Source organism: Hyaena hyaena, unplaced genomic scaffold (genome assembly GCF_003009895.1).
Source record: "Hyaena hyaena isolate Hyena2069 unplaced genomic scaffold, ASM300989v1 scaffold_294, whole genome shotgun sequence".
NCBI lineage: Eukaryota > Metazoa > Chordata > Mammalia > Carnivora > Hyaenidae > Hyaena > Hyaena hyaena.
The window spans coordinates 968780-989574 of NW_024080923.1; the positions used below are offsets into that span (position 1 = coordinate 968780).

The 20795-nt window shown below is 40.6% G+C and overlaps 1 protein-coding gene and 1 non-coding gene across 4 annotated transcripts in view; both read left to right on the plus strand.

Moving 5' to 3' along the window:
- Positions 1-348: 348 nt before the first annotated feature.
- Positions 349-20795, plus strand: part of BCAP29 (B cell receptor associated protein 29) — a 46145-nt gene continuing 25698 nt past the window's right edge. Inside the window, exons 1-6 of one of the 3 annotated variants that reach the window (XM_039247223.1) lie at positions 349-406; positions 687-791; positions 4134-4234; positions 10338-10488; positions 11615-11750; positions 16620-16728. In XM_039247223.1, coding sequence (XP_039103154.1) covers positions 700-791; positions 4134-4234; positions 10338-10488; positions 11615-11750; positions 16620-16728 — 589 coding nt within the window. In that variant the 5' untranslated portion in view covers positions 349-406; positions 687-699. The other 2 variants (XM_039247224.1, XR_005530968.1) reach the window with 2 other exon arrangements.
- Positions 20329-20437, plus strand: LOC120241874. The gene has a single exon (XR_005530973.1). It is a non-coding gene; the product is annotated as a small nucleolar RNA U109 (small nucleolar RNA).

Sequence of the window (20795 nt, forward strand, 5' to 3'; positions counted from 1 at the left end):
CGGACGCGGACAGCGGGGCGCGCCCGGGGCTCCGCAGCGCCCGACAGGCCCGCCGTCCGGGGCCCCTCCTCCCGACTCCGCGACGCTCTCACGGGGCGTCCATCAACCGCACCCGCCCGCCGAGCGAGCCAGTTAGAAAACCATCAACGGCAACCGTCGTCCGCGCGCCTCCACGCCGTCGGGGAAGCGCGTGCGCGCCGCCAGCTGCGGGGCTGCGGTCCGGGGCGAGGGGGCGGGGCAGGCGGGCGGGGCTGGGGCGCTCTCCCCTCCCCAGCCCCGCCCCGCCCCTTCCGCCCCCTCGCCACGCCCCTTCCGCCCCTCGCCCCGCCCGCCCCGCCGCGGCGTCTGACGTCAGGCGCGTCGGCGGCGCCGGGCGGCGCGGAGAGCGCGCCGCGCCGCAGCAGGGGTAAGGCCGCTCGCGCTCCCGGGGGGCCGCGGTCCCCGAGGCGGGCGGGAGCGCCGGGCCGCGCGGGGTCGCGCCGCTGCCTCCGCGGTTGGACCTCGGAAGCCGCCCTGCCCGCGGCGCGTTCGCGGAGAAGCAGGGCCTCGGGGCGCGGGCGTTAGCGGAGGGCGGCGGGCCGCCCCCCGCGGGGGCTCGGAGGAGGGGCCGGCCGGCTGCGCCCCGGGCCTCCCCCCGCGGCTCCCTCGGGCGGGCGGCGAAGTGAGTTCAGTGTTTCTGTGTTCAGGTGTGAAGAGGAGATGACACTGCAGTGGGTGGCAGTTGCAGCCTTTCTTTATGCCGAAATAGGGCTGATGTTACTCTTCTGCCTGCCCTTCGTGCCCCCTCAGAGGTAGGAGCCCTGCGCGGAGTTGCCGTAGGTACAGTGAGCGCGACCGGCCGCCTCAGGCAGGTGTGAGGAGACGTTTCCTGCGATTAACAAGGTTGGAGTGCTGGCTGTGTTAAAGGTGCTCTTTCCACACGCATTTCAGGTGACATCGCACAGTATTAAAATATGACGTTGTATAATACTCGGTACAGGTACAAACGAATTAACTCCGTGTCCCGTCGCTCCTAAAAGGGCAAGGGCCCAGTCCTCGCGGTTCCCTGTCGTGGCCGTACTTCCCCGCCGGTCGTCACACCCAGCCCGGCTGTTGCCCTGGCCCGGCCAGTCCGCTCAGGAAGGGAACGGGTAGATGGCGGACCCAGAAGTGTCTCCCGCGGGCAGTGCACTGGCAGTGTAGACACTTACAGCAGTCAGTGGTTCTTCCTTTTGGCCTTAGGTAACCCAAAACCAGTTACGTTAATGTTTTACTGCCTTTTTTCCATACACAGAATTAATATACACTCAAAGTGCCGAATATGGAAAGTACCACAACCGTACGTTAGCGTTAATTCCTTACTAAAGAACTTTGAGAGGCCTGTAAGTAGCATAAAAGTATTTAAGTCGAATCATTGGCTGACTTCACGCTGGTAGGTCCTCCTGCTGTTCATTGGTGGGGCAGGGGGAGGTTCGTACAGTTGACACACAGCGTTACATCGGTGTCCGGCCAGCGTCAGGCGTGCAGCCTGGCGATTTCACTTCTCCACGGTTACGCCGTGTTCACCACAAGTGCGGCTGCAGTAGTTCAGTTTTAGATTCAGAAAGTTGATAGTATGAATGGTGAAACACGCTTGCAATAAAATGTTGCAACACCTGGGTTCATGCCCCTGGCATAAAAGAAAATCTTCCATAAATGAGATCCTAGAGATAAGTTTAGTGAGAGCCCATGGCTGGCAGAGACTTACCTAAGTTTTTACTTTGGCTCAGGGTCCAGGGGGTCTTTGCAACTCGACTTGTTTCTTACCTACCTAGATTTCTACTCCTGTCCTTGCTTATCAGCTACGCCGTCACTTTTTTCTTCCTTACTAAAGAAAAAAATGGAATCACACTGTAGGAAGGAGCATTAGAGATCATTTTAGCCAGCCTACTTATTCCGTAGGGAAGGTAGTCATCTAGCTAATCCGTAGCTGACTCTAGACAAAAATCTGACTTTCAGCCTACTGCTTTTTTACTCTACTGCTCATCCTGCGGGTTGCTTTGAAATCTCTACAACACCCTGCTAGCTTTTTGTTAGTAGTTGCAACAAGAGAGTCCTATATTCAAGAGAAAGAAAGATATTATTTATAAATAAAGCTTAAGCATTTCCTATGTATATATATAATATATGTGTATTTCTATATATATATATATAGTCCATTAGTCTTTTTTCCATGAAAATAATACATAGATTTTGGATCTTATTCTTCCTGCCAAATATAATTTTTTTCGTGTCCTATTCAAGTACCTCTTTGATAGACGTGTATGTGAGTACAGAAATTCTATAAATATATACTCATTTACAAGTATATATATAAGAAAATATATATGCTTACAACCCATTTACAATATGTTCTTACTGTGTGTATCCACATTTTGTCTTTTATGCATGTACCACCATAGGCATCAACGAGAAGCCTTCAGTTTTATTTAAATTTGGCTATTATTTTCTCACTTAACCCACTGGTTAAAGACACATGCTTAGAAGTCAGGCTGCCTGAGTGTGTATTTCAGCTCTGCATGTTACTGTATGACCCTAGGCAAATTATTTACCATCTCTGGCCAGTTTCTCCGTTTGTAAAATAGAGATAATACTAGTATCCACCTCATTAGTGGCTGTGGAGATTGAATGAGCTAAAATACATAAAAGTGCCTAGAACCATAGCATCGTAAGGACTCAGTATATAATAGCTATGATCAGTTTTTCCTTGAATGGAGTCTCACTAGAAACTGCTAGTTGTTCCCTATGGGAGGCCTCTCTCGTGTTCCTTTCTATACTGGCTGTTAAAATGTGAATTTACAGTGGGGCTTACACGAAGGTGTTGCTCCTCATATTCTCTTTCTAAAAATATAAACATTTTGTAATGAAAAATCTGAGTAGCATCTCTGGCAGCATCGAGGCAAAAGGACCTCCTTCACCTATGTCCATCTTCCTCTCCTCCCAACTTCAAGTTACTGCTTAGGGTTGTTCTCAAAAGTTATTAGTTAATAATTTGTAATCTTGAAGTAAAACTTATTTTTAGGTTGTGTTTGAACTTTATTTAGGTCCTTTGGACTTCATTCATCTGTTATTCATTTAAAATGCCCTTGTACAGGGACACCTGGGGGCTCAGTCGGTTAAGCACTGACTCTTGGTTTCGGCTCAGGTCTCATGATTTCATGAGTTCGAGCCCCACATTAGGCTCTTTAGCTAACAGTATGGAACCTGCTAGGGATTCTCTCTCTCTCTCTTTTTCTGCCCTTCCGCTGCTCGAGCTCTTTCCCTGTCTCTCAAAATAAATACACTTTTAAAAATAAAATAAATAAAACACCCTGTACAAAGTTTGTTACCTTTCCAATGGTGTAGTGGATTGCTGTCATCTTTGTCATTTATAATGCGTGCTTTCTTACCTCTGTGTCTTTGCTTGTGCTGTTCAATCCATCTAGACTTTTTCCCCATTTCGTTTCCTATGTTCACATCTTGATCTGAGTGGTAATTATATGAGTGTATACATATGTAAAACTTTATTAATCTATTTAACATCTTTGCACTTTATGTAATATAGCGATAACATTTTTAATTCCCTTGTGATAAAAATAGAGAATTCTTTTACCTGGAGTAGATGTTAGAAGTGTATTATGGAAAAATAAATAGTGCAGAGTTAGACCCCTTGCTCATGAAATGCTGCTGATTAATTAGACCAGTAGGTCTTTGTTATTTCTGAGTTATTATCCTGATGAGCGAAAAGATACAAAGTGATAACTTCTGTCAGCAATATAGCTGTAAGACTATATTGGTGTAGTGGATTGCTGTCACCAAGGGACTATAAGAATCCCTTTTTAAGGTTTTGATCATGCGTCTTTACTTTGAAAGCTAGCCATTTTTGCTTTAGAAGGTTTAAGCCACCAGACAGAAGGTAATGTCAGATTATCATTACACTTGAGTTGTCCTTTATTTTATGAGACACGCTTATGTCATGTCAGAAAATTGATAATTCTCTGATAAGACATGAAAAATTAAATTTCTGTAATTCTTTTCACTCACTACACAGTTAGAAAAATGCTCATTGAATATTTGCAAAGCATTTCATAATCTTTTGATTTTTTTATCTCTAATGTAATTATATTGCTTTACAGATGGCAGAAGATTTTTTCATTTAATGTCTGGGGTAAAATTGCAACTTTCTGGAACAAGGCTTTCCTTACTATTATAGTCCTATTGATTGTTCTATTTCTAGGTAAGTACTGAATTCCTCTTTTGACTAAGCTTAACTCTAGGGGTTTTTTTTACATTATTATTAATGAATTCACTGGGTTTTTAATTACCTAAGTTGATGTCACTATTGAGCTATAGCGAGTTGTACAGAGGCCTTCCTGGGATGACTGCTCTACGTGCCACTGTTTGATGAGGAGACGTTTCCCGTGTCCCATACCACCTACCTCTGAAATGAGTTCCTTTTTATAGAACTAGGAACAGCTGGTGCGAGAGGTATGAGTAGGTGATTGTATCAGAGTGTGAATGGGTCCCTGCTTCACTTTGAAATGCCAGTATGTGTCCCATGGTGTGCCGTTATTGTCAAGAAAATCTCCAGCCGCGTAACAAATAACACTGGGTAACAAGTAAAGGACAGGGGCACCTGGGTGTCCAATTTCAGTTCAGGTCATGATCTCACAGTTGATGAGTTCAAGCCCCTCACCGAGCTCGTGGCTCTCAGCACAGAGCCTGGTTCAGTTCTCTCTCTCTCTCTCTCTCTCTCTCTCTCTCTCTGCCCCCCCTTCTCAAAAATAAACATTGAAAATTTTTTTAATAAAAAAAAAAGTAAAGGATAGTAAGGAAAACGATCCCAACTCTGCCACCAACTAACTGAATGCCCTTTGGCACTTCATCTCTCTGAGTTTCATTTCTCCATTTGTAGAACAGAGAGAAAAAAGGCCTCTACTGCCTCTGGTATTGTGATCTTTTAAGTCTAAAGTCATCACAAGAATTCCTACTGAAAGCTGCCACATATTCCATATAAGGAAGGGGAACGTTAGTCTAAGGTTCTTTTGGTTACAGGTATCAGAAGCCAACCGAACCTCACTTGAGCAAGAAAGGGAAACTTCTAATAAAATAGGGGGTTGTTTTAGAGCAGCTCCGGGAAGGAAGGAAGCCAAATTCCAGGGAGGGACTAGTCCTCGGAATTCAAGTGTCTCCTTCGTGCCTTGCATTACTCTGTGGGTCTACTTCATTCTTCCTTGTCTCCATGGACGCTGATACTCCCTTCCCAAGGCAGAAGGTGGGCACCACATAGCTGCCAGGTGGCATCACTCCAGCCATACACAAGGATTAATTAGCCACTTGTGAATCTGAATTCCAGATAGAAGGAAAATAGGAAAATAAGTGAATCATCTAGCACCAGGTATCCAACCTTTGTCTGGTATGCAGTGGCCGAGGGCAGGAGTCAAAGGCACAGAACCATGACCGCTGACTGGAGCCGACATCTGTGGTTGGGTAATTAATTCTCAGAGAATAGGGACATCAGGGTGGCTCGTGCAGGAGCTTGGACCGTACAAAGTAAAGGCGGGTAGATAGGGACTTACCCTTTAAACCTCAGTATTTCCGTCTCAGAATAGGGTAATCATACCTGCTTCACTGAGGTGTTTAAAGGTTTAAAAGCATTAGCATATGGAAAGTGCATAGTTCAGTGTTCCTACTCACTAGGATGATGAAAGTGTATATAATACAAAACCAGTAGGTTGCTCAAGTGTAATTTATTACTTTATTTTCAAATTTATTTCACTTTTCCTGTTGGCTGTTTCTCTAATAAGATAGTTATTATCAGGTGTTCCTGTCCCTAGAGCCTGTACTGAGTACAGTCACACGTGTGCTGTCAGGTGGGAACAGGTAGGAAGGCAGCAGGAGACCCCGGAATGTGTTTAGTATCAGCAGAAATGCATCCCAGGTTTTGGAAGTTTCCCCAAGTGATCCAAAAAAGGCTGTCTCCGCGTGGCTTACAGAAGACTGACTCTGTGCCCCACGCTGCCCGTACTGTGCCTCCCTCGTTGTTCCCACAGCCTCCTCTGCTGGAGGGGGTTTTACCCTACAGGTGGGTTTGTGTGACCATTTGTATTTATAAACTTCTTTAATGTTGGTTAATTCTCAGCATCTCTGCATAATGGATCCAAGAATATTATTTTCATATAAAAGCCAAAGAAGCTTTGAGGCCCCTGGGTGGCCCAGTTAGTTGAGCTTCTGATTCTGGATTTCAGCTCAGGTCATGATCTCATGGTTTGTGGGTTCAAGCCCTACGTTGGGCTCCACACGGACAGTGTAGAGCCTGCTTAGGATTTTCCCTATCTTCCCCTCTCTCTTCCCCACCCCTGCTTGCTGTCTCTTTTTCAAAATAAATAAATAAACTTAAAAAAATAAAAAAAGCCAAAGGGGGCACCTGGGTGACTTAGTTGGTTAAGCGTCCACCTTTGTCTCAGGTCATGATCTCAGTTTGTCAGCTCAAACCCTGCATTGGGCTCTGTGCTGATTGCTCAGAGCTTGGATCCTGCATTAGATACTGTATCTCCCTCCCTCTCTGCTCCGCTCCCCACTCACTCTCTGTCTCTGTCTCTGTCTATCTCTGTCTGTCTCTGTCTCTCTCTCTCTCTCTCTCTCTCTCTCTCTGTCTCTGTCTCTCTCTCTCTACCCCCCACCCCTGCTCTCACTCCCACTCTCAAAAATAAGTAAACGTTAAAAAAAATCTTTTTTTTTTTAACTTTTTTAAAAAGTTTATTTATTTTGAGAGCAGAAGTCAAGGAGGAAAAGAGAAAAAGGAAGAGAGAGAATCTCAAGCAGGCTCCACACTGTCAGCACAGCCACCAGTGCGGGACTCGAACCCACTAGAGAACCACTCGAACCATGAGATCATGACCTGAGCCAAAATCAAGAGTCAGCCACTTAACCGACTGAACCATCCAGGTGCCCTCTTCGCCCCCCACCCCCCCAAAAAAATTTTAATGACATTTTTTTAAAAAGTCAAAGAGGCTGAATAACAGGCATAATGATCCTTCATATTACTATTTGGTTCCTCTGTCCTGCTCAGAATAACTCATAAATACTATTCTGTTTGGTGGATTTTTTAGGTGTTTTGTAGTGTTGTTGGTATGCTCTTCCTATATTGTGACAATCTGAGGAATGGAAAAGGAGAAATAGCCATTAAGACCAAGAGTAAGATTGTTTTAAGCTTATTTATTTTGAGAGAGAGAGCACACACGGGGAAGGTGCAGACACGGAGAGAGAGAATCCCAAGCAGGCCCCGTGCTCAGCACAGAGCCTGACATGCAGATCTGTCTCATGAAACGTGAGATCATGACCTGAGCCAAAATCAAGAGTTGGACGCTTAACTAACTGAGCTCCCCCGGTGCCCTGTGCAAGAAAAATTCTTAAGGATAATTTAAGAGACTATTTTATACACCTCTATGCAAATCTGGAAACCTACGTGAAATGAGTAATTTTGTAGAGAAATGTAACTTATCAGATGAATTCTAGTAGATACAGAAAATTTAAGCAGACCAGTTTTCCCTAGAAAAATTATAGAAAGTTGTAAAAAAAGCTACCTCCTTCAGAAAAGAATAAAACCAGATAGTTTTGCAAGAAATTCTACCACTTTCAGAGAAAAGATATTATTAATGCTGCCTAAACTGTTCCAGAATTTAAAGGAAAAAAACTTTAAATTTTATGAAACTAGAGAAAGACAAACTCTATAATTGAAAATAAACCAAAAAGCTGTAAGATTGGTAACATACCGAGAAAAGAATGTGCATAGCAGCATTAGTCATAACAGCTAAAAAGTAGAAACAGTCCAAATGTCCGTCAACTGAAGAATGGATAAACGAGATGAGGTCTTTCTGTACAACGGAATATTATTCAGCCATAAAAATAAATACTGATATGCACGCAGTACAATATAGCCAAACTTTGAAAACACTGAATTAAATGAAGCCAGACACAAAAGGCTCTGTAGTAAATTTTTTCTTATGTATAGAAAGTCCAAAATAGGCAAATCCATGGTGACAGAAAGTAAATTGGTAGTTTCTAGGAGGGAAGGAATGTATATGGGTCTTCTGACGGGGTTAATGAAAATATTCAGAAGTTGGTGTTGGTGGCACAGCTTTGCAAATATACTTAAAACTATTGAATTAGACACTTTGAAGGGGTAAATTTTAGGGTATGTGAGTTATAATTCAGTAAAGCTGCCATTTAAAAAATAAAGGCTGCCTGGAGACTCCAGCAGTTAGTGTGCAACTCTTGATTTCAGCTCAGGTCATGATCTCACAGATGTGGGATTGAGCCCCACATCAGGCTCTGTGCTGGACATGGAGCTTGCTTAAGATTCTGTCTCCCCTTCTCCCTCTGCCCCATCCCTGCTTGCACACTCATTTGCATTCTCTGTCTCTCAAAAAAATATATAGGGGCCCTAGTTGGCTCAGTCGGTTGAGCATCCGATTTTGGCTCAGGTCATTATCTCGTGGTTCGGGAGTTCCAGCCTCATATCGGGCTCTGTGCTGACAGCCCAGGTCCTGGAGCCTGCTTCAGGGTGTCTCTCTCTCCCCCTCCCCCTCTCCCCCTCTCCCCCTCTCCCCCTCTCCCCCTTCCCACTCGTGCTCTCTCTCTCAGAAATAAACAAACATTAAAAACTTTTTTTAGATATTAATTTTTAAAAGTGAAGTAAAATAGTAGTTTTAAGTGGCCTCAGGTTTCTAACTGGAATGTCTTTCCTGTATAGCAGTCACTCTTCCCTAAGAATATCGATGGCTACATGAAAGAAACAGTGTAACTTGTTTGGCCCGCTGGCCTTTGAGACACCTAATGCAAAGTCCCTAACCTAGGACCTACAAGAATCCAGTGACTTAAGAGTGCACTAAATATGGATATAAATAAGCTAAACTCTGTTTTCCCCTGGGAAGAAATAGATCCCCTGTATCTGAGGCATAATGGACCTGAATGCATCAAAAGTGCAGCTTTCTGAATGTTTGCAGAAGCTGGTGCCACCCATGTGCTTGTTGGGGGAGCGTATGCCCATATAGGTCAAATCCCGTTTTAACTTACGCGAGGGGAAATCTCAGTGTAGCAAATATTTCTAAAATGTCAATAAAATCATATTAATATTACTAGTGTTAATGAGTTATAATATATTTTTTTTACATTTATGTGAGAGAGTGAGCACAGGGGAGGGGCAGAGAAAGAGAGGATCCCAAGTGGGGCTTCACACTGACCGCAGAGAGCCCGATGCGAGGCTCGAACTCAGGACTTCTGAGATCATAACCTGAGCCAAGTCAGACACTTAACTGACTGAGACACCCAGGTGCCTTGATGAATAATAATATTTTAATAATATTAATGTTACTTTAATAATATTATTTTAAATAACTTAATGTTACTTTAATAATTACCGTAATGATTTGATGATATTAAAGGAATAATAGATATAATAAAAATGTTAGTACAGAAAGGGAAATAGTTTGGTCTCTTGGCACTGATGGGAATGATAAATGACCTATCTACTGTCGTCAGTAGGTTGGATTTTATTCAGCCTATTAGGGATAGAATGAATGAAGGTTAATAGTTTGCAGTGCAGCTGGAGATGAGAGACAATACAATGATAATAAGTCCTAGGTAAATAATTTTTTTTAAAAAAAGCTGTTACAAAGTTTTTGCAACTAGCTTCCACTGGCTTCTGTCTACAGAGCATCTCTTTTGAGCATGTGCCCTCCCAGGTGTTATAGAAAAAAAAAGACAAAAAGAGCCCACACAAAAAGCCCATTATTGGGGCGCCTGGGTGGCTTAGTCGGTTAAGCATCCGACTTTCGCTTAGGTCATGATCTCGCGGTTCGTGGGTTCGAGCCCCGCGTCGGACTCTGTGCTGACTGCCAGCTCAGAGCCTGGAGCCTATTTCAGAGTCTGTAACTCCCTCTCTCTCTGACCCTCCCCAGCTCATGCTGTCTCTCTCTCTCTCTCTCTCTCTCTCTCTTTCCTAGCAATAAATAAAACATTTTAAAATTAAAAAAAAAAAGCCCATTATTTAAAAGTTCAGTTATTCTCAAACTTGTTTCCTTCTTTTTTTTTTTTTTTTTAATTTAGAGAAGGGGGGAGGGGCAGGGAGAGAGAGAACCTTAAGCAGGCTCCACGCTCAGCATGGAGCCCAACACGGGGCTAGATCTTACAATCCTGACATCATGACCTGAGCCAAAATCAAGAGTCAGACGCTTAACCGACTGAGCCGCCCAAGCACCCCAAAACTGCTTTCCATTTTAAAAGTAATTTTGTATCATTAAAAGCCAAAAGTAATGTTTTTTCTTTTCCTCTAATAGATGCTGTGAGAGAAGTAAGGAAATACTCCTCTGTACCTGCCCTTGAAAAAGGCTTAACCAGCAAACCTGGTGCCTATGAACATGCACAGATGAAACTTTTTAGGTCTCAAAGAAACCTTTACATTTCTGGATTTTCATTATTTTTTTGGCTGTAAGTTTTTAAAAAGCATAGTTTTAGAACATGACTGTGTTTCTCTTCCTCGTTTTTCCTAAAGATTTTTTTCCTACACCATTTAGTATACTGACATCTCCGTAAAAAAATGCGGGTGAGGTTCTTAAACCACAAACAGTCGTTCTGGCCGGTGGGGTTGATGGCACAGAAGGCCCCGCACGGCCTGGCCCCCGCCTCCTATTCCCGGCCGCCCCAGCCTTCGCTGTTCTTCCATTCAGTCTTGCAACAGACGTTTATTGAGTGTGTTGTGTCCCTAACTTCTTCCCACTTCCGAGTCTTCACACCTGCTTTTCCTTCTGCCCCCTCTTCCCCTGGCTAATTTCTGTCCATCCTTCAGCCCCTTCACAGAGAAGCCGACTGTGACCATCGCTGCCCCCAGAGCGAAGCGGTGCTCTCTGCTGTGTGCTCTTTTGAGTCTCATTCACGTTTGCGACTAATTCCTGTTGTAGCTCTGGCCTCACCACCTGGAGCCTAAACTCCTTGAAAGACTTTGTCTCACTTGCCACTGTGTCCCCAGTGCCTCGCACAGTGTTTAACGCTTAGCAGTTCCTAACGCCTAGCAGAGGAAATACCTGTTGAATGAGTATTTGAATATATTAATTTCTCTTTCGAACAATGGAAGTTACCCATAAACAGATGTGAATGACCAGTTTTCAGGCTTGGCCGGCCTCACACAATACTCTTTATAGAGCAGATTTTGAGGTGCTAGGGAGAAAAAGAACAAAAAGGACCTCTCCTTCTGGCCTGGCCACACGGTCTACAATTCTGTTTCCACTCCTCCTGGCTAAAGGCCTCTAAAAAGAGGATAATTAAATTAACAAGTACTGCTAAACCGAATCTCCCAGGGGCTAGTTTTGTAACAAAGGTCACAAAGGAATGAGACACAGGCTTGTTCTGACAGAAAGATTTGGATTTAGAAAGGAGGAGGGAGAGAAGAAAAGAATAAAAAGGTAGAAAGATGTCCTTCTTAAACATGGTCTCCCACTACCATACCCATACCTACAGGGAATCATTTGACAGTAACTTTTTATCTTAAGTCACAATTCCTGTGAATAGTCTAGTTATACATTAATCTGATTTGGTTTTGTTGTTTGTTTTTGCTCAGTGTGTTGAGACGTCTGATTACCCTCATTACTCAGCTGAGTATAGAACTGTCAAACAAAGCCATACTTAAAACTCAAGCAGAAAATACTAATGAGGCTGCCAAAAAATTCATGGAAGAGAATGAGAGACTAAAACAGGTATTTAAGTTTGCTTCTTTAAAATGTGTGTAAATGTTGTTGGTTTTCCCAAGGCATATTATTTTTCAGTATCAAAAAGAGCGTTTTTTAATAATCTGTAAACAAACTATGACCCTAAGTAGCAACACTGTTCTATAAAATGATGGCTTCAGAAGTGTGTCATTACCCTTTAGATTTGTTTGTTCGCAATTTCCCTCTGTAGTGGATTAATGCCATTGAACCTGTTTCCTATGAATGAAAAAAAAAAAACCAATATCCTGGGAATATGGATTTTAATTCCTTCATTACCATTAATTTTACTTTATAACCTAAAGCAAATCTTTATAAGTCTCTATGTTGCCATTTCCTTTTCAGTTAAATTATATTTAAACCATTTAAAATTTTTTTTAATTTGTTTTGTTTTAAATGTTCATGATGTAGGAAGCAGAGGAAAGTAGTTAATGCTAGACTGATGACTGCATATAATATTTAAAATCTTTAATTTGGCTGCGCTGCTGGTACTACTTCTTTGAGAACCGTATGCTAAGTCCCCTACCATTCAGGGAGAGTGTATATTAGGTACTGATATTTTCACTGTTAAATAAAAAGAACAAATGAAAAATGATAGCTACAAAATTATTTGAGTTTTTTTCTTCAGTGTAAAATTCAGGATTCGTATCTCATAGCTTGAATGTTTGCAGTTCATTGTAAGCTGCGTAAGTTTTGCTAATTCTGCTTCTCAGAAAAAAGTGTCCATGGAACCATTCAGAAGTGAAACAAATTTTCTTTAAAAAAAAAAGTATTCCTAAAATAATACAATAAAATGATTTTTCTATTGTAAATTAATGAAATGCAAATAGTCAGTTATGTATTATACCAAGATATATTTATCTAAAAAGTACTGAGTTTAACAGAGAATTAAAATACTTATCATAGTCTTTAAGGCTAGCCTCCTGTAGAGAGAACTATAGGAACCACCTTGTATCTATTGTAAATGAATGAGCCAGTACGTAATACCAGGCTTTCCAGAACATTTTAGATAAGGCAAAACTCACTGCAAAAAAAATTGTGTTTGATGCTACAGTATAATGATCAACTATTTAGAACCCATGTCTGGGCGCCTGGGTGGCTCAGTCAGGTAAGCGTCCAACTTCGGCTCAGGTCATGATCTCAAGATCCGTGGGTTCGAGCCCCGTGTCAGGCTCTGTGCTGACAGCTCAGAGCCTGGAATCTGCTTCGGATTCTGTGTCTCCCTCTCTGTCTGACCCTCCCCTGCTCACGCTGCCTCTCACTCTCTCAGAAATAAATAAAACATTTAAAAAATTAAAAAAAGAATCCATGTTTTATTTCTAGTGATGTTTGCCTTATTTTCCACTACAGAAAAAAGGTAAAGACCTTTTTTCATTTAAAATAGCTCTGAAGAAGATTTCTTTTGGGCGGATCGTAACCAGCATCTTTTAAGAAACTTACAGAGAAAAAGCACCAGTTTTTTTGTTTTTTTTTTTTACTTTGTTTTGTTCTGTTTTGAAAAGTCATTCATCCAGAGATGTCTTATAAATTTCCCTTTGTAGTAAATATCATTCTGGGAAATCAAGCTCTTGGTATTTCTGTATTCAAAAGCAAGCAATAAGTCATTTTTGCTTTTTTAGAATGTTTCAGTAGCAAAATCAGCCTCATTTTGTATCTCAATATTACCTGCTTCATTTTCTATCCTTTGATCTCACTTCACAGTGGTAAAAATAAAAACAAAACCCTCAAAGCTTTGATGAATACGTGATGGCTAAACTCAAAAGCACACAGCTGTGTATTTACTGTGTACCTATCTTGATTTAAAATTGTGCCCATCCTGTTAGAGTAATGAGTTCTAACTATTAACAGAACCCTGCTTTTTTCCACTCATTCTTTAGTTGTTTTCCTTTTACTCTTCAGCTCTAAGGAAATGGAAAGCATTGTTGTATAATTTGGGTACTAGTATGTTTGTTTTTCATATACACCGTATTTAACATCCTTAAATTAATCTTGTCCTTCAAAAAAAGTACCTTTCTTAAGCCGTTTTTAGAACTTTCTTTTGGAATTGTTTTCACCATGAGTTACCTTTACAAGGAAGTCTACTTCTTGACGACAGATTCTGTGATTCTCCCACAATTTCTCCCTTTTCTTTTCTCTTTGTTTTGTTTTCCTCTCCTTTGATTCCATGCTGTCCTGGTTTCCTGCCTCCTGTGTATCTTGACCAGTCAATGGCCCCAGATCATCTGAAATGCACGGATTTGCTGAGCTAAAGCTAGCACACAGTAGGGAAAAAATTTGTGAGCCATACATTAATGCTATCAACGCCCAGAGTGTAACTAACTGACCATGAAAAGTCAGAGGTCAACATATCAAAGATGACTTCTGTTTTAAGATACTTCATATAGATTTTGAAATACTAGCTCAGGAAAGATAAACTACTGAAACAACTCTTTATTCCCTGTCAGAGACACCTGATCGAATGGAAGACCCTTTACCCTGAGACCCAAGAGACTTAGGTGCTAGTCCTCACTCTGCCAACAGTTAGCATTGTGATCTGAGACAAGTCACCTTGTATGTTCTGAGCCTCAGGGTTATACATAGTAGCTAGCGCAGTGCTGGGTACTGGTTCAAATACTTCACAGGAAGTTGTCAATTCTTAATTCTTGTAACTACCCCATGAGGTCGGTGGTGTTATTGTCTGCATTTTATACATGACGAAGTAGAAGCATAGAAAGGTCGAGTGACTTGCACAAAACCATTCAGCTAATAAACAACAGAACCAGGATTTGAATCCAAGCAGGCTGGCTCTAGAATCCACACGCATAAGCACATTGTTTTGTGCCCTGTGTGTGCTCTCTTATAAAATGACTTGCAGACGGTGCCTGAGACCCTTGTCAGTTCTAATATTCAGTTAATGAAGTGAAATAATTATGAAAGACCAACTAACTTTTAATTTAACTGCTTTAAAATAACAACAGTGATGGAGCTTTATTTCTTACCAGTTTTTTTCCAGCCACTTACCAAGGAGCTGTAAGGTATGTGGGACACATGCAGTGTTGTATAGCCAGCTAGCTATTGAATTTCAGTTCCGGGCTCTTGGTCTTTCTCCAGCATCAAGTCACATGTAATAAATTGGACAAGTTTGCAGGTGCAATAATGAAAGCCTATTTACGAGACCAACACAAATCCACCTTTTCCAAGTCAATGGCATAATAATTCAAGCAGTCAGTATAAACATTCCTACAACTCAGTGGTTCTTTTCCAATTTGGGTAATCACTGAAGACTGTGGGACCTGAATTCAGTGAAGTAACAGCTAGGATTATTTTGAATTTGAAGTGGCAACAAATTATAGAGATCGGAAAAAATTCTTGTTTCTGCTCCTTAATAAAAAAAAATTTTAATTTTGGAGATACGGGATTCCTTCAGTGTAAATATGTACTTTAGTTTTTTGTCTCCTAAAAATATTAGTGGTTTTACTCCTTATTCTGAGCTGCCTAATCTGTTATAACACAGTAGTATTGTATTTGATCTGGTGCTACCGATTTTATGTTCTTGTCTCATCCTCTCCACTAGACTGAAGTTAGGTGAGAGCAGACACCATGTTTCTCTTAATTTTTATCCCTTATATCATCTAATTGTAAAAACTGTAATATATTTGCATGTGGCCCATGCTCAGTAGAACTTTGTGAGTTTTGTTTATTGGATATACCAACTTACATGAGAAAAGGAATCACCCTGCAGTAGAAATTCTTTTCTGTCACTTTGTCTAAAATTATCCTAAGCCAGGGTGCCTGGGTGGTGCAGTCGATTAAGCATCTGACTCTCAATATTAACTCAGGTCATGATCTTACAGTTCTTGGGTTTGAGCCCCACATCAGGCTCTGGGCTGACAGCTTGGAGCCTAGAACTTGCCTCAGATTCTGTGTGTCTCTCTCTCTCTCAAAAATAAATAAATAAACATTTTTTTAAAAAATTGTCCTAAGCTGCTTTTTTAATCTGACTGTGGAAACTGTCTGTATCAAGTTACTGCCACTTTAAGTAACCCCTGCCAATGTGTATGTATTTTATTTTTCAAATATTAACCTAATTTACCTTTTGTAGTAACTTAATTTTTTTTAATTTCTTAAAGATAAGTCAGCTTCTTAATTCTATTAAAAATGATGTTTTCCTTCTAGATACACAGAATTCTGAAATACTTTACTCTTTAGATCTTAATTTTTCTTGCCTAAAAAATATGATAACCTACAAACATGTAATAAACATTTTAAAAGCCAGCATAGATTTCAAAATAGAAAAGACATTGTAAAAGATTAGTAAAAGTAATTTGAGGATGATTCAATGACTCTTCAAAATTCGATAGAATTTTCCAAGCATAGTGCTGGCCTTGTCATTTCACACTTACCCATCCTAACATTATACTCTTCTTTTTTTACAGATTGGTCTACATAAAAATAGTCTGAGTAAACAGATACGTAATTGGAACATAATGGTTTATCAACTAATATCCTCAGAACTGTTTTTTTCCCTTAACATCACACACATAATGGAGGGAAAGGCATTCACATTGTTTACCTAAGTATTTTTTGAAAACATAAGTCAATTATAGCCCAAACAGAAATCCTTATTTTCGTTTCAGAGATTTCAGCCTTAGTAAGAAGAAATCTTTTTGGGTTTTTTGTTTGTTTGGGTTTGGTTTTTTTTTTTTTCCCCAAATATCAAGTCCTATCAGCAAAAGTATATTGTAGAAAATTATAAAATACTTCAAGGACAAAGAATAAAATAAAGACCAATAACGTTAAATATGTTATTCAGCCTATTTCCTAAAATAATATCTCATTGTTGCCATCTAAACTTCTTTCTATAACTCTCTTTTCTGATAGCTCTTGAAAAAGTCTGTCAATAAAGAGGAATACATTTTGGAAGCAGAAAATAAAAAGCTAACAGAAGACCAGGAAAAACTGAAAGCTGAATTAAAGAAGACTTCAGAAGGTAACTTTGTGCACATGTGCAGAAGTAGAAAGAATAGCATGACATGCTGTTACACTTCACTGTTTTTCCTAAAACAAAACTCATGGCTCAGTGTTCTTCTGGAGGAAGGACCAAGAGGGACCTATTTATAAATTCCCGCTCAGATATGCTAATAAACCATGGTTTCAGCCAAGAGAAACATACTCTGTTATACAGAAAAACATGTAGGTGTTTTGGATCTGTGTTGTAAATACAGATGTTCCTGCCTTAAAAAGACCTATGTTCTGGAAAAGTTGCTTGTCAACACATTTTTGGAAAATGAGTCGTATTTTTCCGGTATAGTGTGTTGCATTGTTTAGAGGAGCAATAGCAGGAAGAGGGTTTGGTGACAGGAGAAGAGACTGCTTGCCCCAAGCCCTAGTATTTCCTGCCTGCCAGATAGAGGGGAAGCACTTCTCGAAGAGATGCACAGTGTAGAGTAAACGGCAATCTGAGATGCCAGCTGCCGATTTGAATGGCTTATTCCAAAATACACTGCAGTCCGGACTGGGGAAGGCAGCTGCTGCTTCTGTTCTTTGGTTTCTGAAAAATAATTTTGTCAGCATTTTCTTCTTCTTTGTCAAAGAAAAAATTGTTATTTCGTATAGCCACATAACACAGAGAAGTAAGTACCCCAAGTCCAGTGTCATCCCAGGAAACTGAATAAAAACTGGCGGCTTGACCCCTGGGCAGCACCTTGCATAGAACAGATATTCGTTGATGTTGTGTAAACAATGGGGGACCTCTCAGCTGGCCAGAGTTACAGTAATGATCAGTGCACAGACCTCTGATTTCAAATCTCTTCTACTATGTGGCAGGTAAATTAGAGAATGTTCTGTGCCTGAATGAAGGACCTGCTTTATACCATTTGGAAGTTTATAATTTTTAAATCTCAGCTTAGTATAGGTTGTTTTATAATATAACTTGCTTTTATTGATTATGCGTTTACAATATTTGGATAGAGTTTACTTTATCAAGATGTGTTTGAATTTGATATGGAAAACCCAAAGATAAAAGCTTATTCTGTTAAAACATGGGGTGCCTGGGTGGCTCAGTCGGTTAAGCGTCCCGACTTTGGCTCAGGTCGTGATCTCACGGTTCGTGGGTTCGAGCCCCGCGTCAGACTCTGTGCTGACAGCTCAGAGCCGGGAGCCTGTATCAGATTCTGTGTCTCCCTCTCTCTCTGACCTGCTTACACTGTCTCTCTCTTTCTCTCTCTCAGAAATAAATAAAACATTTTATTATTCTGTTAAAACAAAAACCCATAGCATATTTCATATGACATAAAATTCTTTAATCACTTTCCTACTTCTTATTTAAAGTGAAAAGAAAGATTTATTTAGAGGCAGTAAGTTAAAAAATCAGTTACTCTTCTAGATAAGGGTAATGTATTATGTGGTTGGTAGAGTAGAGCCCCAAATTCCTGTTGGTGGTGTTGCCTCTTCTGTCATTGTAAAAGGTTTGGAACATGATCAAGAAGCTTTAATATTTATATGAAAATCAGTACAGTCATCACCCTCTGTATTAAATATTTAGGAAGAGAAGCAGTATTCTCTTTTTTTAAATCAGCATAAAATATTGCTCCTAATCCTTTTGAAGAATGCAAGGAACTATTTCCAAAATACCTTTAATAAGAGTAAAAAAAATTTTTGTTTCTAAATCTTGCTTTTTTTTCCCCATACCTGTCCTGGTATAATGTAAGAAGAAGGGTGATACAAAAGTAAAAGCCAGACAGTAGGTTATTTGCCATGCTACACCTCTCTTCGGCAAGTTTAGTTTCTTTTTCCTTTGCCTTTGAAAATCCCAACTCTGAGATATTTTGAACTATGACCGCGTAAGTCTTGTAACCCTAAACCTAATATTATTTTAGAGTAATGTGAAGAAACTCAGTATTTCTTCAACAGACAATTCAGATGTTTGGAGAAGATGAACTCTTTGATAATATAGGTGTAGTGTTTATAATCTGATAGCAAGAGATACCAGCTTCTGTGTTTAAAGTGTAGACTGCAGACCTACCTTCAAAGTAAATCGGAGTCAAGGTCAAAGCAGATTTTACCTGTTTGAGCATGTCCTGTTAGGTTTCTGCAAGCTGTGTAGTATTTTATGAACACATTTTATGTACCCAAAATTATTATTTTACACAACAGTATTAATGACCTTGAGGAGATCAAAGTTCCATTTCTGAAGGAGGTATATCTTTGGCTATGATCTCTTGACATATTCCAGTCAAATTCATAAATTAATAGTGCAAGATTCAGATGAATTCAGTAGCACAATGCTTTGTACCTAGTACCATTCAGAAATAGCCATTGATTTCTCAGCATTGAGGGTGTGAAGGCTGACAGTGCTTAAGAAATGTTTCAGAGAGTTCTTTTATATTTGAAAATTGAGTAGAAAAGCAATGTGGTTTGTCTTTTAATGAAGGCAAATAGAGTATTTTCAGTATGAATTTTCTTACCCTTGGTGTTTGTTTAATCTAAATGAAAAGTCTTCTCCAAAGTATACTAGTGGAGATAAAGCATAAATATAAGTGTTTATCTAAACTGGCTAGCCTCGAGTTGGAAAAGTGGTGTTCCGAAAGCAAGTGTTAAGCAGTTGTCTATTAGTAGTGCCAAACACTTGCATGAGTTTTTAATCACCAGCTCAGATTTGGGCCAGAGTTAGTGAATTGTCTATGCTTCAGTGCAGTAACATGACCCCAGTCATCCAAAAGGGAGCATGCATTCCCAAAGGACCTCATTTATACTCAGGACTAACTTAGTCAGGTATAAGGACCTGATCTGTCATTTTTAATGATCTGTTTAACAATAACTCTGATATCCCAGTATGTGGAGTAGTTGGGAAAGCACGCCGCCATGAAAAATGAGAACTTAAGCTTTGAAGAATTTACAAAGCTCTCATAATGAAATTAAAAAAAAACAAAAACAAAAAAAAGATCTTATAATAAAAATAGATCTTGTATGTAGTGGAAAACTTTATGTAGTCTGCGGAGATTGACTTCAAAAGAGTCTCCCAGGATAGCTACTGGTTTTTATTCTTACAAATTAATACCTTCTTGGCACTTATTCTTATAAACAAATACCTCATCGATATGCATTCTTATAACTAAAGGAAACATATCATTCAGTCGTTGCATATATTCAGGCAATGGTTAAAGTTAGATATGATTTTAAAAGTGATTGAGTTTGGGGACACCTGGCTGGCTCAGTCAGTAGAGCATGCGACTCTTGCCTGCAAGGTCATGAGTTCAAGCCCCACGTTGGGCATAGAGCTTACTTTCAAAAAAAAAAAAAAAGTGATTTTCCACAAGAGTTTCACGTGAAGATGTCTCCTCCTCATTTATTTATTTTTTTAAATGTTTTTTTTTATTTCTAGGAGAGAGAGAGAGAGAGAGACAGCGTGAGCAGGGGAGGGTCAGAGAGAAAGAGGGAGTCACAGACTCCGAAACAGGCTCCAGGCTCTGAGCTGGCAGTCAGCACAGAGCCCGACGCGGGGCTCGAACCCACGAACCGCGAGATCATGACCTGAGCGAAAGTCGGACGCTTAACCGACTAAGCCACCCAGGCGCCCCTCTCCTCCTCATTTCTTGTTGAACAGGACTGTATTCCTAACATGCTACATTTTAAAAGGAGTTCTCAGAGCTGCCGATCTTACAGTAGAAGTTGAGTAGTAGCCTATATCTCCTACATGATGGGACTCAAAGAAGAAAACACAATAAAGTGATTAAAGCAAATTTCTTGACCCTGACTTTATCCTCCCTCCCTCCTTCCTTCCTTTTCTCTCTCCTTCTTTCCTTTCTCTTTCATTCCATCAGCAATTTTCTTTTTACGAATAGTTTATTGTCAAGTTGGTTTCCATACAACACCCGGTGCTCATCCCCACACGTGCCCTCTTCCATGCCCATCCCCCCTTCCCCCACACCCATCAGTCCTCAGTTTGTTATCAGCATTCAAGGGTCTCTCACGGTTTGCCTCCCTCCCTCTCCCCTACTATTTCCCCTCTTCTTCTCCCCCACGGTCCTCCGTTAAGTTCCTCCTAATCCTCCTATA